The following is a 16,232-nucleotide window of genomic DNA, read 5'->3' on the forward strand; positions in this document are numbered from 1 at the left end:
GGTAAACCTGAGGAGCTGCAACCTCACTTTTCGTAGAATATGCTATTTATTTTTTTCCACAAAAGTGGAAGATAAGACCTGTGTAAATCGTCACTGCAAGACACCCATGATGGTCATGTCCCGCTACACTGAAGAGACAAACCCTTTTTAAGGTCCAAAAGACAAAGCCATTCTGAAAATAAATGACGACGTAAGATGCCTCTACTCGTTAGCCGGTCGTTCGGGTATCGATTTGAAGTATCTTGTCTCCCGGTCCTCAGCAGCCTGCCTTGCTGTGATTTTGAAAGACTGGAGGGGGTCTATCATGTTGATCGATATGGACACCTAAGGGAGGGGGGGGGGCTGCAAAATTAATCCTTGGGGTGAAACCTTAGAATAGGACTGATCTGTTTTTAGACTCGAAATAGGATGAGGGGGTGAGGATATAATGCAGTAGGTAACATGTTAAATCACTCTGAAAAGGTGCGACTTTGGCTTCAGGCCAACTGCTACACACTCAGATCCAGACCATCTGCCTTTTCAGGGTGTAGTGGGGGTGGGTATGTGGTGGGGGGGGGGGGTGCAGTCACACTATTGTCTGTACCTCTGAAGTTCAGATGATTTGACTAGCAATTTGCTGCATAAGATGCATTTTGAACATTTTCCTTTCATTTACTGCCAGTGGAAATTTGGAGGATTTTTAACAGTCCAGCGCATTAGGGCCATTAATTCCCCGGATTTTCATGTCTTCAGAGGGAGGATACCAGAAAGCCCAGAGAGGACCCTCAGAGAGACCACATGTAAGATCGACACAACTCTGGAGTGGGATGCACACCCACGACCCCGAGAGCGTGACTGAAACATCCAATCTATTAAGCTTCACCTGCTAACTGCAGTTATCTACAAGGTGATTTTATTACGCCTTGTGAAACACAGGAAACACTCTGCGCTAATTGGGTGCCCAGAAATGTTCATCGAATAAAAAGCAAACATGAGGTGAAAACAAATATTTGGTTACTTCAGTAATAACTCCAGTAAAACAGGAAGTTCCACATTTGACCTGGGGCGTATGTACATGCAAAGACGCCGCCCATAACCCACAACTTCCACACAGACGTGAGAGCAGACCTCAGATCCGCAGGGCTGCTTTCCCACCCAGACGACCTCCTGCAGAATCGTCATTTTACACACTAATTGCCAGGCTTCAGAGCGACCATATCTTAGGGCTGCCCGGCAGCAGGCCGGATCTGGCAACAAGCGACCCGCTCGCGCCCGCGGGCACCGTTCTGTGACGCGTGTGGCTAATAGGTTTCTCCCTGTCTCATGCCAGGAGGAATTCTCACTTTTTGGGGGGGAAGTCCTGGAAGAAAATCTATCTGCAGGCTATAAATACACACCTTAACATGCATGACAGTGAGTAACCAAGCCTCACATCATATCTACAGAATATTTTTTTGCTATTACAAACACATTCCGCATTGCCCTCATTCTATGCAAACTCCTTAAATTCATCAGTGTTACAACCCAAGATTCTAAAACACAAGGCTGAGCTACAGCCAATAGTGGTGTTCTTTTCTACCAGGCCGGAAAAGAAAGCAGCCCCTCTCACACATACCACAATGGAACAGTCCATTTCTTTACATCTCTCCCTTGCACACCTGTATTCTGTTGATCTTCCCATCAAAAAAATCAAAAAAACTATTTTCGCTACAAGTTATCAGCTCATCCTATGTCAGAACATTTTCTTTTGATGAAGAGTGAAGCAGTTATCATCAAGCACAGCCTCAGAAAATACATAACAATAATTCTCCCTGGCCATGAGACTAAGTTATCCCCTTCCAATCGCCAGGCTCGGGGACAACAGCCTAAATGAAGCACTTTACATTCTCTATTATGTCTTTTTCAAGTCTAAAGGGCCGTAGGCACTGGCACAGCCCAGAATGTGAGTTTTCAAAGGCTTCCAGATTAAAGTCATTGATGTTTCCAATTAGCTTAAAGCTTGGATCCCTTTAAAGATCAGCACTCCTGGCTACAACCCTGCCGTCGAGTTTTGAACTGCGATCGAATGTTAAACAGGTTCGGATTACAGTGAAATGCAAAGCAGCTCACTGGACAGAAATAAGGTTTTTCCTCCTTTCATGTTAATGTGACTTTGGCACAGAGTGCCAGTTTGGACCAAAAAGATAAACATTTTACACACACAACCAAAGCCCACCTTTAAGTATGAACAAAAATTGAAAGGAACTGATGGACAAAGCTTAAGGAAAACCCAAATCAAAACAACATCTCAGTTTCAGATTTGTAATAACATTTATGTCAGCAAGATATAAAAAATAACTTTGAATTTTAGGTTTTAAGTGAAAAATGTGTATACAAAGACCAGATCAGAAGAAGACGATCTTCCATCACTTTTCCTGGGAAAACCTGTGACTGGTTCTCAGTCTCCAGTGTCAGACTGAGTTATCCAGGAGCTAAGATAGAGGCCATCAGATTTTCCTAAGATTTTCTAAAGCAACACAGAAAGGCACTTCTGCCTAGTGCTAGGCAAGACCCACGTCTCCAGAACTACTTCAAGTGCAGATGAAATGTTCAGAGATCACCAGGTTCAAAATCGCTTAGATCAGGCATCTTAGTCGCCCGAATGCCATCCGAAAAATAAGTGAACCTCTTGATTCTATCTGTGAGCCGTATATTTTCAGTTGCAGCCATGTGATTCACTGTTTGAAGGAGTAGGCTGTTTATACTAACGGTACTTTCCCTTTTCCATTTGGTACCAGTAACAAAAATTACAGTTTCGAAAGTTCCAAACCAACTGGGGTACTTTTTTGGTAGTTTGGTACTTTGGGGTGGGACATTTTCTTTGTCGACTGGTTATGCAAATAGCCTGCCTCCGAAACACAATACAACATCTGTCCTGAAAAAGGTTATGAAATCAGAAAACAATGATAAACGAAGTAAAAAAAGAAAAGTAATAATAATGGATGCGTGGACAAATGAAGAGACCCAAGCTTCTAAACTGCTATCTGGTCTGAAGAACATGCAGGTACAACAAGATTGGGATTTTTCAAATATCGCAATGTGATTTTGTTGTAATAAACACTGGGCTATTTATTTAAAAGCAAAACAGTTAATAAATTTCTCACAAATTGATTTAATAAACGGCAAGGATGAAAATGATTGTCTCAGAGAATGCATACAGCACTCATGCAGAATGCAGCGGTGGTAAACTTTAAAGCGATGTTTTTAAACATATACGAGATAATACTGAAAAGGAATAATCATTAAAATTGCAAAGCTTGCTAAGTTTTTTCTTTTCTTAATTCGGTAAAAATGCAAAAAGCAAAACCTAAACCCCCTGTGCTATAATGTCTGTACAGTATGAGGTAAGAAAGGGCCCAATCTTAATATAGCTGACTGATGTAAGAATTACATGTGCATAACCTTGTATTAATGTCACACATCATCCAGCTGTCCACGCTGGTACCAGTTTTTACACCAGTAGGTTAGGGTTTGGGTTGAAGTACCAAAGGTATGGTACCTGGTGTAGAAGAAAAGCACCCTAATAAACTCAAGATTAAGTGAAAACTCAATGCTGTTTAGTGATTAATGAGGTATATAAAACATCAGGCTTTATTAATGTGCTTGACTTATACGTTGCGTAGTGTTCAAAATGTTTGCATGGTTTAAAATGTGAAAACACTGATGTACCAATGACCTGACCAATCTTGACAGCTTATGATAAACGCTGAGAAGATATATTTTGTGCTTTCAGTCTGACGGGGGCCATTTGTCCATCTCCCATTTCCTAGATGGTCCCTTGGAACCACATAGATTATTTTTTTTAAACCGATGTGTATTTCATGTTTCTTTTCTGCCTCCTCTTCCTTACTTTATCTCAGCAACCAGTGTTTCAATTTCTTTAGCTTCCAGTATCTGCAAAAAAACTAACAAACACATGAGATCAGAAGAGACAGAACTGGATAAATATAGCACAAATGCAACACCTTCAGCGACTGGCACCTACTGATGACGGTAAGTTCAACGTTCCTCCCTGCAAACAAAGGTCATGTTACCGTGGGCAAAGAAATGCGTCTCACTTTACTGCTATCAACAAAGGGAAGGGACATTACCTCAAGCAACACCCTGATTGTGAGCTTAATCGTGTCATTGTCACCTGCATCTGTGTAATTCTTTTCCAGGAATTCTCTCAGTGTCTTTGCATTACGACCAATTGCGTTTGCCTGTTTGTGAAGACAGCAAAAACACATCTTGGGGAAAACTTAACTGTATAGACAAAACTGATAATCTGACTGGTTGTGGTGGGCCATCACATAAGCAATTTGTAGTAATCTGGGACTGTGAAAACACAATAAACGAATTAATAAAAACCTGTTTCACACCTATAGTTCACTTACCTTTCATGCATGGTATGTTCCAGGAGGGCACATCTGGCATAGTCTGAAGGTTCCATTTTAGTCTAACCCCACAATCTACGTGGAGATGCCTAATGGCTCTGAAAGAAAATTTGAAAGAGAAAAAAAAAAAAAGCTCTGAGCTGGATTTTTCACTTTTACCCCAGTTTCAAGCTGGAATTGAGACCCACACTTACAATACACCGCTCTGTCGTCTGTACGGCTGAGAGAGGTGCGGCGGGCCTTTACTAACTGGGTTATACAAATAATGGTAAAAGAAATCAGCTATCTGTGATAACGTGTTGGAGACAATCTCAGGATGCTGGGGACACCCTAGGCTGGAAAACACAATTTAAAGAGAGGATTTATGTTGATAAGGGATATCAGAGGTCATGGTTATGATTAATTGCTCTTCACATACATGTAAACAAAGACAACTACATTATTAACCTCAGTGCTTCTCATTTTGCTTAAAATACCCCTTATTTCCAGGATCTGGCACAAAACAGACAATTTGGAGATTACTAGAAAAGGAAACACATGGAAGTGTCTCCATAACACCTCAAAAATGTGCAAAACAAATTCTGTGCTCATGAAGAGAATATGGGAATCCATTGCGTCCAATGCTGTTTGACCAGTGCTGTTCAATCTTACCTGCAAATGTCACACAGACATGCTTATCCAGCACACTAATCTTATGCGTGGTCTATTCCTCTTGTAGTTTTGCAACAGATTTCTTCTCCACACCATGAACAGCAATGTCCCCTTGAATTCCAACCTAAAAAAATCTAATATTAAAAAAAAAAGCTATCCAACTCGGTTGAAAAATCATGCATATACTTCTCAAAGACTACGTTGTGGTTTTGGATTACTTGCAAAACTTCTTAAGTTCTACCACTGTACAGTTCCAACTAATTAAGTAGTACAGTATACTTTTATATACTAAATAATTGACTTTCGACATATTTAACACAATTTTCTCAACAGCAAGTGAAGTAAAAAAAATACTGGTAATACAAACAGCGGAAATAAATCGTGTATTTTTGTAAATTACCACAACTAGCGGTTGGGTGTCATTTCGTCTATAGATACCATTATGTATGTCATCACATTAGCCATTAGAATCACGGTAAACTGCAATCAACTAGTTTATCTTTGCCTTGTGTTTTGCGGTGTATTTTGCTAAAGGACACTGAAAATAAACTTTCATTGACTGCAACAACACAGCAGCTCGTTGGCAACTTAAGTTACACACTCACAGTGGTGAAACCTTCACAGCCGTCCGGAGAAAAAAAAAGCAATACCTCTGTCATGTTGCCTGATAATCATAAATTGTGACGTCTACAGTTAGACCCATGTGGTTATGTTGCGCGCATGCGTGTTGTTCCGTCCCTTGTGGGCGATACTAAATGCGAATACATGGGGGGGTCTCGTTTCACTGATTTCTCACTTTTAGTGAAAAACACACGGTGGCACGTTAGTTAAACGATGTTCATCTGTGTTGTGTTCCACTTTCCAAAGGTTAATGTTTCACTTTTAAGAAGCTGCGTTCGGAAACGCAGATCTCTCTTCTTTTTAAGTGCCAGCAATTTCAGAATATTTATGCATCGCTGAGTTCAACAACAGATACAATTGAGTTGTTTTTTTAATACATGCCTTAATAATGCGTCATAAGTCTCCCTTAGAAACGTTAATACTGTCACAGTCATTTACTTTAAACAAATATCAGCGGGTAGAGTTCATTTTATTTTATTTCAGTATCATCTAGAAAGCTATCTGCCGCAGGCTCACATCCAGACTTTACTGCACCCCAGTGGCCCTAGAACATACCACTGTCGATCTGAAGGTTAGGAGCAAGTGATTGAGAAACATATGTAAAGGGAAAAACAACTACAATACACCTTTTCCGATATTGCCCCTATTTCTGTTTTAAGTAACAATAAATAAACTGATTTTTCGTTATATCAGATCACAATTTAGACACATTTCCTTGGCTTGGTGCGTTATGAAATTGAGTAACCCCCCCTCGCTGAATGGTACATTACGTTACTGCAGCCCATTCTGCCCTGTGAGGCTGGAGCTGAGCTGTGTTCCTCTTTTGCTTGTGTATTTTCTATTTTTGAGATTTTTTTGTTTGTTGTTTTTGGGGGGAGGGAATTTTTAAAATTTATAATCAATATGTCGGTGGCATTTGCAGCTCATAGGCAGCGGGGAAAGGGCGACATAACACCCGCGGGGATACAGAAGGTAATTCTTCCCTCTTTTTTGAGTGAAGTCGGGCAGCGTTGGCGGCTAGCTGTTAGCCGCTTGCATTGCGCAGAGCCTTCCGTCAGGCCGGGGCGGCGGGGTGCTGATGCGGGGGGGGATACAGCGACCAAGCGCGGGCAGTGCGAATACGTAAAGGGCAGTACGGGCAACCGGCAAAGCGAAGCCAGCCAGACGGTCCCGGCGGCGATAATTGAATTCTGGGAGGACGTAGGCTCGGCTGCTAAAATGGCCTGCAGCTGCCTGTCTCTGGGTGTTCATGCCTTTGTTACCTAGCCTAGCCTAGCTTAGCTTAGCTTAGCTTAGCTTAGCCTAGCCTAGCCTAGCCTAGCTTGGGCGGGATAACTGTCTGAAGTGCTCATCGTAAATATCATTTAAACGAAAAGGCTGGTATGAATTCGGTAAAAAAAAAAAAAAAAAAGCTATGACTTGAGTATGTCGTTTTCTGTTTATATGACATTCGTGTTTTCCGTCTTGCGTTTGTTTATTGGGATTAGCCAATTGTGGAAAGAAGACCTAGGTTGATCGAGGTTGGTGCAAGAGTGCTGTCCTTAGATTATAGGATGCATATTTTAACATAAAAGTAGGCTTTCTATCTAATATTCCTTACGATTAATCCTTGACGCTGTCATTCAGCTAAGAAATATTTTCACTATAAGACACATTCTCTATATATGTATTTCCCAGAATTACTACTAACTATATTTTTTATAAGTATTTTCAGTGTAATTGTATTGTCAGTGAATGGTAGTAAGGTAGGCATCATATTAAAAACCTGAAGAGGTCAAGGAGTACTTTTACAGTGTTCTTGCATAAACAGCATGTGAACAAGATGTTTCTCCTTCCAGCTCCTAGATGAGAACAATCAGCTTATTCAGTGCATCATGGACTTCCAGAGCAAAGGGAAGACAGCAGAATGCTCACAGTAAGATCCTGGGCCTTAAACTGCGCCTTTCCACCTGGCTGGTGCCGGGCACCGGCTGTCTGACCCCGAGGGGTGCTGTGCTTTCAGGGAGCTGACATCCTCAGTCCTAGTGCTGCACTTATCATGCTGCGAATAAGTACCTTCCCCTTCCACCCCCACTGTTTTTCACCATTTTAATTGATATATATATGGACAGGATGACATGTTGGCTTGTCACTATCACTTCACACCTCCCGGGTTGGGAATTTGAATTCCGTCTGCACTCTGCATGTGAAGTTTGTTCACCCTCTGTTGCGATTTGGGTTTCTTCCTGCAGTCCAAAGACATGCAGTTAGTTATTTGCCATCTCTATGCAGAATGTGTAAACACCTATGTTGTCAAACGTTTTGCAGATAAGTCAACAATAATATCTTAATATTAAATATGGTTGTTTCTATGCCAGGATGTATTTTTAAAATATGTAGGTCTCTGTAATATGTTTTTGGTCTTTGCTTTTCATGTTGTTTTTTTGTTGTTGTTGTTTTTGCTATGAACAGGTATCAACAGATGCTTCACAGAAATCTGGTTTATCTTGCAACAATAGCAGATTCTAATCAGAACATGCAGTCCCTGCTTCCTGCTGTGAGTATTTGAAAAGAAAAATCTTTTTGCATGTTCGTGTATAAAACATGAGAATGTATATACGAATTAGCTAGCAGTAGCTGCTCTTAAGGTCTTGTTGAGATGGACCGTGAAGCTTGATAACCTTGCAGGCTGCATTGTTGGGTTTCCGAAGTCAGCACTGATCCAGGAATACCAAGATGGGTTGTTTTGTAAACATTTGGTGTCATTTGCATTTCCAGAATGAAGTCAAAAGTCATTAACATTTTATCCAACATATTCCAGTAGCATTAATGTCCTTCAAGTTTATACAGTAATTGCAAATCCCGTGTTACCTGCATCTTGTCAACATTTCTGTTTCCTATAAAAAAAGCAAAACTTTGAATTCCTAGTTTTAATTGTGGGGGCGACATTTGAATCGGCAGGAAATGTTGCTTAATCCTGAGGTTCCGAAACACTCCTGGATACCAATATCAATTGAAAGATATCTGGAATCAAAAAATAAATTCTAGACGGGATGCTGGCATCATGTCTTGACCTGTGTGAAGTGCACAGACACCCTGACATAAGAGTGCACAGAGTCTGTGGTCGAAGAGTCTTCCCGTCGTTTGGCTCTCGCACTGCCTCGGTGAGCTCTTCCTTCCATGTCCTGCCTCCGTTGTGTGGGCAGTGATGGTCTGTAAGTCCTGTTAGATCACACTAGCAGGTTGTCGCACTGAGTGGCCGATTAGCAGTCATCTGAAGAACCTACTGTGCTGAAAAAAACAAAATGAATGTGGATGTGATTTAGAGCCAGAAATGCTTTTTTGTCCCCTCCTGATGAAGGTTAGATGTTCACCTAGATTTTCTGTACTTGATTTCAGAGGTCTGAACCCCCCAGCACTGAGATAAAGCATGAAGTGAGTATTTGTGGATATGGAGGACAAACGGAGTTCACTTGGGAAGGGACAAAGGGGAGGGGAGAGAAGTGTGCGTGTTAGTGGTGACAATGTCACGGAACCGGAATAGAAAGTAACGCATCCATGTGTCTGTGTACTTCATGCATGTAAAGATTGTGTTAAAAACTGTTCGATTCTCTGGTCCTAAATGTACCGTCAACTTGGTGTTTGTGGGAGAACTTCCCACGCAATGGGCAGCTGAACTTGGCTTGGCAATGTTCTCCACGGCCCATTTTCCATTCTTTTTGTCCTATCATGGCATCCGACATCATCCTTGTGCATCATCATCGTAATCATCATCATCATCATCATCATCGTCATCCCACCTTCATCTTCATAACTTCAGCCAGGGAATAATAATGACCAAATCCAAATCTCTGTTCTCTCCTCTAGTTCATTGAGCTCATGGATAATACATAAAGTTGAGGATGTCAGATGCTTGTTGACCCTGCAAGGTCATGTGACGCAGGAAGTTTAATGTCAAAGCATATCGTCAACGTCAATTCCTTTAGCATGATATCAGAATACACTGAGTATTCTGCCGTTTTTACTGAAACTACGAGGTACAACTTTGGTTTATGGTTCAGTCCTTAACTGAAATGTTGAAATATCCTTTGTCTTAATTGGAGTTTTAGCTTATAATTCCAAACACATCTGGGTCTAGTTGATCCTGTGCTTCCGCCTTCAGGGGACTGACTGACTGACTTAGTCCAGCTTTCGCTTTTCCTGACCTGTACGCCTGAATTCTTGGCTGTAGCTCCACACTCCTCAAGGATTCTCACATCCTTTTGTCCCTGCTGTTTATCCCTTGTCCCTTTTAGAGTGCGCTCTGCTTGCGTCTCCATCGCTAACCTCTGAAATATCTGTCTCCTATCCCCTTTTTCGGCCCTCTGTCCGCAGCCCCCTGCACAGAACATGCCCTTGGGTCCCGGAGGGATGAGTCAGAGCGGGCCCCAGCAGCCGCCGCCCCCACACGGCCACGGCATGCCCAACGACGGTATGGTTGGCGGAGGCCCCCCGACCCCCCATATGCAGAATCCAATGAACGGCCAGATGCACGGTAGGTCCCGCCCCCCCAACACCACCACCGCCAAAGCACTGTGGGCCCCGAGGGCAGCCCAGACCTTAGAGACTTAGGGAAGGTGAAATGACTGCAAGGGCAAGGTCTGTTTTTCACTGAATAGAATTCCCTGCAGGGGGACCAGGTTAGACTGGACGGCCACCGGGGGGCGCTCTGTAATAGCGTCTGTGTCCTTTGAATTCCTGTCGGACCCTATTTTCTGTATTGCCTACTAATATTAAAGTAGATGCATGGGGGCGATATTGTCAAAGGAGTAGAGAGACTGATAACGGTTTCTGTTATGAAAAGCTTTGTTAGTGATGCAGATTCTACTGGTCAAACACTGACTTTGAACAAGATAAGTGGTCGGAAAGTAAGCAAGTCAGAAGAATAATACGGTTCATAATTATATAGTAATAATAGTAACTACATACGGTACTGTACTGTACCACTAACCAACAAACCACTGATACTGCACAATGTTTTCACGAGCGTCACAAAGTAGTACATGTGTTCGTTATTATGAACCACTGTGTTTAACTCAAATGTTTAATCTATTACACTTTATGGCAGTCTGTTCGAGATGTCCGTAAGTGGGCTGTTCTTACCCCAGGCACTGCCTGTGATTTTTAGTGTTAACGTGCGATGTTACCATGGTAACACGGATAGTTAGGTGATAAACCTGGGAGATGGAGGTCGGAGCGCCGCACTGCTTTATTGTTTAATCTCGTTCCATCTGGTACCTTCTGACATCTTGCATAATCCCTGGTGCTTTAGTCTTTCATACTGTGCTGATCTGTATTGGCCCCTCATTGCCTCCGTTCCCCCCCCAGCCCCCAATCACATGCCCATGCAGGGCCCAGGACCCAACCAGCCCAACATGCCCGGGGCGTCCATGAACATGCCCCCAAACAGTCACGGCTCAATGGCCGGCTACAGCCACGCCGTGCCCTCGTCGCAGGGCATGCCCGTGCCCAATCAGATGAACATGAGCCAGGGCCAGCCAATGGGCAACTACGGGCCGCGGCCTGGCATGAACATGCAGCCCAGTCAAGGTACCGTCCCTCTGAAGTGCTCTTAGCAAACCATAAAGTTAGTAACGGACTAAGGACGTTGTGGCCGCTCCTGGAGAATGTTCTGCATGGCGTGTGAAACCTGCTGCGATTTCCTCTGCTTCTCGTAAGGCCCTATGATGCACCAGCAGCCCCCGACCCAGCAGTATAACATGCCTCCTGGGGGTGGTCCACACTACCCGGGCCAGCAGAACCCCATGGCCATGATGGGTCAGGTGAACCAGGGCAACCACGTCATGGGTCAGAGGCCCATGCCCCCATATCGACCACCGCAGCAGGGTAAACACCCCACCCTCGTCTTCCTGTCTCTGTCTGGGCTTTGTGAGCCATCTACTTCATGCACTCGGACCCGTCGGCCGACGGTTCTTTTGTTTAGTAAATGAATCATGCAGTTTTGGGCACGTACACGATTCTCGTGCCATCAGGAGTTCTCTGCAGACGTGTGATGCAAGCTTTTCTGTCTGTGCGCCGCGTACAGGTCCGCCCCAGCAGTACCCAGGCCAGGAGGATTACTACGGAGAACAGTACAACCACGCAGCACAGGGAGCAGCGGAAGGTGGGGCCTGGGTGCCAGAGGGATTCTGGTTCAGCCGCTTTCTCTGGGGCTGGGGGCAGACAGACAATGGGAAATCTCTCATCAATAAACACTTGTTTACCATTTGATAAAACTTTGCTGAATACAGGGTGTGATTATGGTTACCTGTGTGCCTCTCCCCCACAGCGAATCCCCAGTACGGCCAGCAGCAGGAGACGTACCAGCAGGGCCCCCCACCGCAGCAGGGCTACCCTCCCCAGCAGCAGCAGCAGCAACAACCCCCGCAGCCCCAGCCTCAGCAGCCGTACCCGGGCCAGCAGGGATATCCCCCGCAGCAGCAGGCATATGGTACGTTCCATTTTGTCTGGGGTGTGGCCCGAGATGGAGGCATGGTCAGGAGGCAGTTCCGCCTTCTGGGGGTTCTGGGATCCCTGTAGGGTCTCTGCGTTTGTACCGCTCAAAGACGGACGGAGCGCGTGAAGGGTGAGATTAGCAGCTAGGCAGCACACCTGACTCAGTGTCTCGGATGACTAATGGATCCGTGCAAAATGCCTGATTGCTGTTTTTATATAGATCGGAGCGCTTAGAACGGTGCCTGAAGAGACACAGAAATGTGTTTGTAATAGCCTGCGTTAATCTGTGCACAGCTGCGCGCCACGCATGGTCCTCGGCACCGGAAATGCTAATGAACTGCTAGCAGTGGTGATTTAGCGGCGGTCTCTGCGGGGACGAGCCGGGACACCTGGGTGACCTTAAGAGGGCACCGACGTGTCGGAGTGAGAAACGACCTCCGCAGATCACTGTGGGACGGAGGCAGAGAGTTAATGGGACTCTGGTGGGGGGGGGGGGGGTTTGGAGGGGGGGGCTGTAATGTGTTCGGAAAGAACATGTGCGAGTGGTCCCTTGAGGGCAGTGTGACACCCAACGCGGTCCCTCCTGATTGGTGGAGTTGCCACTCCACAGTATGGTGCAGGTGCTGACGCATGTATATGTTGTCGCATCTTCCCCGTTCTCTCCCGCAGGACCCTCACAGGGAGGTGCAGGACAGTATCCAAACTACCCCCAGGGACAGGGTCAGCAGTATGGAGCCTACAGGCCCCCACAGCCAGGCCCCCCCCAAGCCCAGCAACAGCGTTCTTATGGCTACGACCAGGTAGGTGGAGAGGTAAAGGCTCCCGGGTAGCTGTGGGAGGCCATGCCCTCGTGCTTTGGGCCTGCCCCAACCAGGAAGTGATGTGCATGCCAGTATTTTTAAATGTTTTCAGTGTAGTGCTAAGCCATCCGGGCCTTGTTAATAGCTAAACGGTTAGCACGGGAGCTAATTCTGTCAGGGAGTGTCAGGATGTCATGTGATCAGCCCCGGCCAATGGTGTGTGGGAGCCTGCTGTATTGACACAGGCCCTGCTGACTCGAGCAGTACTCGCTGAAGCCTGCAGGAGCCGCCGGAGGACCACACACTGCCACCCCGAGTCCAGGGTGGCTCTCGCTGGGGGGGCCCCAGCTGTATTTTTCATATCTTTATTTTTTAAATTCAGGCCCACATGAGGAAATAAGGACCAGGTCTTTGAACCCCTGACTTTAACTAAAACACGTGAAGGTAATGGTTTCAGTGAAGATGCTGACTTAAAGCCAAGCTGGTTTGAAGTCTTTTTCTTTCTTTCTTTCTCTTTCCATCTGTTTTCTGTCCTCTTTTTTTTTTTTTTTAACATTATTTTGTAATCAGGGGTCGAAATATTGTTGAAAGTCCCTGAACAAGAAAATCAAAATTACAGACAGAAATGGTTGCTGTTGGAAGTAACGGTTCTACTGTGGAACAGTTTCTGTTTTTTGTAAAATTAGGTAATAAAAAAAAAATAAAAATTGCAGGGTTATTTTGTGGGCATATGTTCCAAAATTAAATGGCTGATGTTGCATTTAATATTGAATCGTGCCAAATACCAGTTTCATTCCAGGAAGCCACCTTCGACCCCTGTTTAGAAATGTGTGAAATGCTAACAGACGACTAAGAAATGACAAGAGAAAGTAAGATAATATCTAGGTTAGGCTGGCATGAGCGTTGTGGTCTTTTGTATGGTGACATCTGCTGGTGTATTGCGGTATTGATATGTATACATATATTTTTTAAGTGTTTGGTTGATAGAATGAGAGAGATTGGACAGACACATCCTTAACAGCATACTGTAGACACTGTGCCAGCTGGCATTCTGCAGAAAGTTTTGCAGAAACATTTGAGGATGTCAAAGTGAGCCAAAGTGTTCCTTAGGTGTTAGACCACTGGCTTTAACGCATACATTTGTTGTTTTTCTGCCTAAGGGTCAGTATGGAAGTTACCAGCAGTGAAGGGTGAAGGTGTTTCTCTTGTGCACAAGCCTGTGATGCCAGCCACTCGTGGCCCTCAGGACTGGACTGTCCCCAGGAGCGAGCCTCTCCCTTCCCCCTGCTCTCTGGATCCGTACCTCGCCACCTGCATTCCGAGCAGAATCCTCTGCGCTCGTCTTTGCTTTCCTTTCTTTTGAAGCCCTCTCATGTCGAAACTTCCTAAATTGGGGATTCCCGCCCTCAGCGGCGGCATCGCCAGTCGGTACGTTCGGTATTATTCCCCGGCCGGGTCAGTCTTTCATGAATCTGTCTCTAATATCGACCAGAGAAATTGGGCAAGTCTCGTCGCTCCGCCAGTGCTTTTAAACCTGCCTCCGCGCTGCGATGCCTTAAATGTTAACAAAACGGGGTCGAGCTGAGTTGAGAGTGACAAGCCGCCTTATTTTACAGTTCAGATCACAGATGTGTTTATGTCCGTCTTCATTTCCTGCTAGCTGACTAACCCTTGTTGTGCGGTTCTGTGATTATTATTTTTTTTTTTATTCCTTATTTTAATTTTTTTTCCCCCTCCCCAGTTTAAGCAAAGCAATAAGTTGGACGTCGTTTTGTCCTTGTGATACAAGACGTAACATGGAGAGGCAAACTTTTGTATGAAATTCATTTGAATAACTGATGTACAAATGTATTTTATGCTTTTAGATAGAATTAAATTTGTATAGTGATCTGGAGTCTAGTACAGAATATTTTCATGTCGAGTGTTTTGAATTTAAATGTGGTTTTTTTTTTGTAAGCTGTGACTTGTTTTTGTCTCTTTTTTATACATATAACTTTACGTATCATGAATATCTGTTTCATGCACTAGAAAAGTTGCACACTCTGGTAAAGTTGTCATGTTTTCCTATGAAAACACACTGCAGGCTTTCACGCGCATTTTAATGGTCTGCCCGTAGAGGGCGCCATTTCAACAGGCTTGCACTGTTGCTTTCGGGTTGCATGTCTTTTGCCATGCAACAGAGTCCGCACTCACTCCAGGTGAGGCCGGATCAGATGTCCCCCCCCCACCTCCTCCCCTTTCAGCTCTCTGGACACGTTTATGGTCGCTGGCTAGCAGTGCAAAGCTCCACACCCTTGGGATGGTGGCGAGTCATCTAAAGATCATGTTACCCTGAGCCTTCTCCACTGCGGGAGCTGAAAGGGCGCCGCTGGGAACCGCGGGTCTCCGTCTGACCGCCGCGGAGCTTCTCACAAGGTCATGTGCCGTACTAATCTGCAGGACCTCCGTATCTTTGTCTGTACCGTAACACCTTTGATACCTGGATTTTTTTTTCCCCTTGACCACTGAATGCAAAGCTGTATGTCCCAAGTTGAACAAAAAATAAATAAATTATTGTAATTTTTTTTCCCCCCGTATTGTGGGATGTCTGATTCTGTGCTCCCAGTGTGACAGATTTGGGAGTGTGTCCCTCTGGTCCTGTTTGAGTCTTTGTCTCACGGTTCCATGGGTATATTTCTGTTCCTGACACCAGTCCGGACACTGGTGACATCCCACATGATGTGCAGGTCCGCAGACCGGCCACGTTTGTGAGTTTAGTCATTGCAGACTCAAGCTGGGGATGGAATATAACTGATCTGTACATCAGCATGGGTGAGTTTATTGTTTCTGGGGGCCCGTTCAAAAGGTCACTTCAGTGTGTGTCCCCCCCCCGATGTTTCAAAAACTAAATAAACAGCTAGTGAGTAGAGTCAGAAGATCAGAGATAACTTGCCGCTTAGCCGAACATGCTGCTTCAGCATCTCCCAAATAAGGTTTGTTTGGTGTAGTGACTGTTTGTGGCCAACAGGGGGCCAAACCTCAGGGGTTTAGTGCAATTTTGTGATTTGAGAGGTGGTAAACACCACTGCAGGGTCAGCCTGTCCAGGAGTCCTAATCCTGGATCTCGCAGTGTGAATCCATTCCTGATTGTGTCCTCCGAGTGCGAGGTGAAGGAATGCAAAGTCCCCACAGTGGCTTCACATCCCCCTCTATTCTGGAGCTGCCCTGTCTATTCACGTATGTTTGGAGTTAAAAAGTGGCCGTATTCCAAGCTTCTTCCTTCTGTCCTCTCATCCATGCAGCTGATTTTCCT

General features: G+C 44.8%; 1 protein-coding gene and 1 long non-coding RNA gene across 9 annotated transcripts; one reads left to right on the forward strand and one right to left on the reverse strand.

Annotated features, from left to right (window-relative positions):
- Positions 1-2,270: 2,270 nt before the first annotated feature.
- On the reverse strand, positions 2,271-5,737 carry LOC111845865 (uncharacterized). 4 transcript variants are annotated; one of them, XR_002838748.2, is made up of 5 exons: positions 5,651-5,737; positions 5,046-5,179; positions 4,589-4,729; positions 4,395-4,492; positions 2,271-4,220 (listed from the first exon to the last, which is right to left on the reverse strand). It is a non-coding gene; the product is annotated as an uncharacterized lncRNA (long non-coding RNA). The 4 variants fall into 4 exon arrangements; XR_002838747.2 differs by lacking the exon at positions 4,589-4,729; XR_002838749.2 differs by lacking the exon at positions 4,589-4,729 and having other exon boundaries at positions 5,046-5,169; positions 5,651-5,736.
- A 705-nt stretch (positions 5,738-6,442) lies between these two features.
- Positions 6,443-15,514, forward strand: LOC111845945 (protein SSXT-like). Of its 5 annotated transcripts, XM_023815709.2 has the most exons (12): positions 6,443-6,638; positions 7,505-7,581; positions 8,118-8,202; positions 9,045-9,080; positions 10,020-10,179; positions 11,013-11,234; positions 11,364-11,531; positions 11,731-11,808; positions 11,974-12,135; positions 12,810-12,940; positions 13,323-13,384; positions 14,101-15,514. In XM_023815709.2, exons 1-11 carry the CDS (start codon positions 6,570-6,572, stop codon positions 13,338-13,340), a joined length of 1,206 nt encoding a protein of 401 aa, XP_023671477.2. In that variant the 5' UTR covers positions 6,443-6,569; the 3' UTR covers positions 13,341-13,384; positions 14,101-15,514. The 5 variants fall into 5 exon arrangements, 3 of the variants coding, with proteins under 3 accessions (XP_023671477.2, XP_072567321.1, XP_023671478.2); XR_002838773.2 differs by having other exon boundaries at positions 12,810-13,384; XM_072711220.1 differs by lacking the exon at positions 13,323-13,384.
- The last annotated feature ends 718 nt before the right edge of the window (positions 15,515-16,232 follow it).

The sequence above is a fragment of the Paramormyrops kingsleyae genome, chromosome 4 (assembly GCF_048594095.1).
Source record: "Paramormyrops kingsleyae isolate MSU_618 chromosome 4, PKINGS_0.4, whole genome shotgun sequence".
Lineage (NCBI taxonomy): Eukaryota > Metazoa > Chordata > Actinopteri > Osteoglossiformes > Mormyridae > Paramormyrops > Paramormyrops kingsleyae.

Excerpts from the sequence above, each read along its gene's own strand:
- LOC111845945 (XM_072711220.1), top strand. The coding sequence starts at position 6,570 with ATGTCGGTGGCATTTGCAGCTCATAGGCAGCGGGGAAAGGGCGACATA. Across the intron at positions 9,081-10,019 it reads GCACTGAGATAAAGCATGAA|CCCCCTGCACAGAACATGCC; the intron begins GTGAGTATTTGT and ends CTCTGTCCGCAG. Across the intron at positions 12,941-14,100 it reads GTTCTTATGGCTACGACCAG|GGTCAGTATGGAAGTTACCA; the intron begins GTAGGTGGAGAG and ends TTTCTGCCTAAG.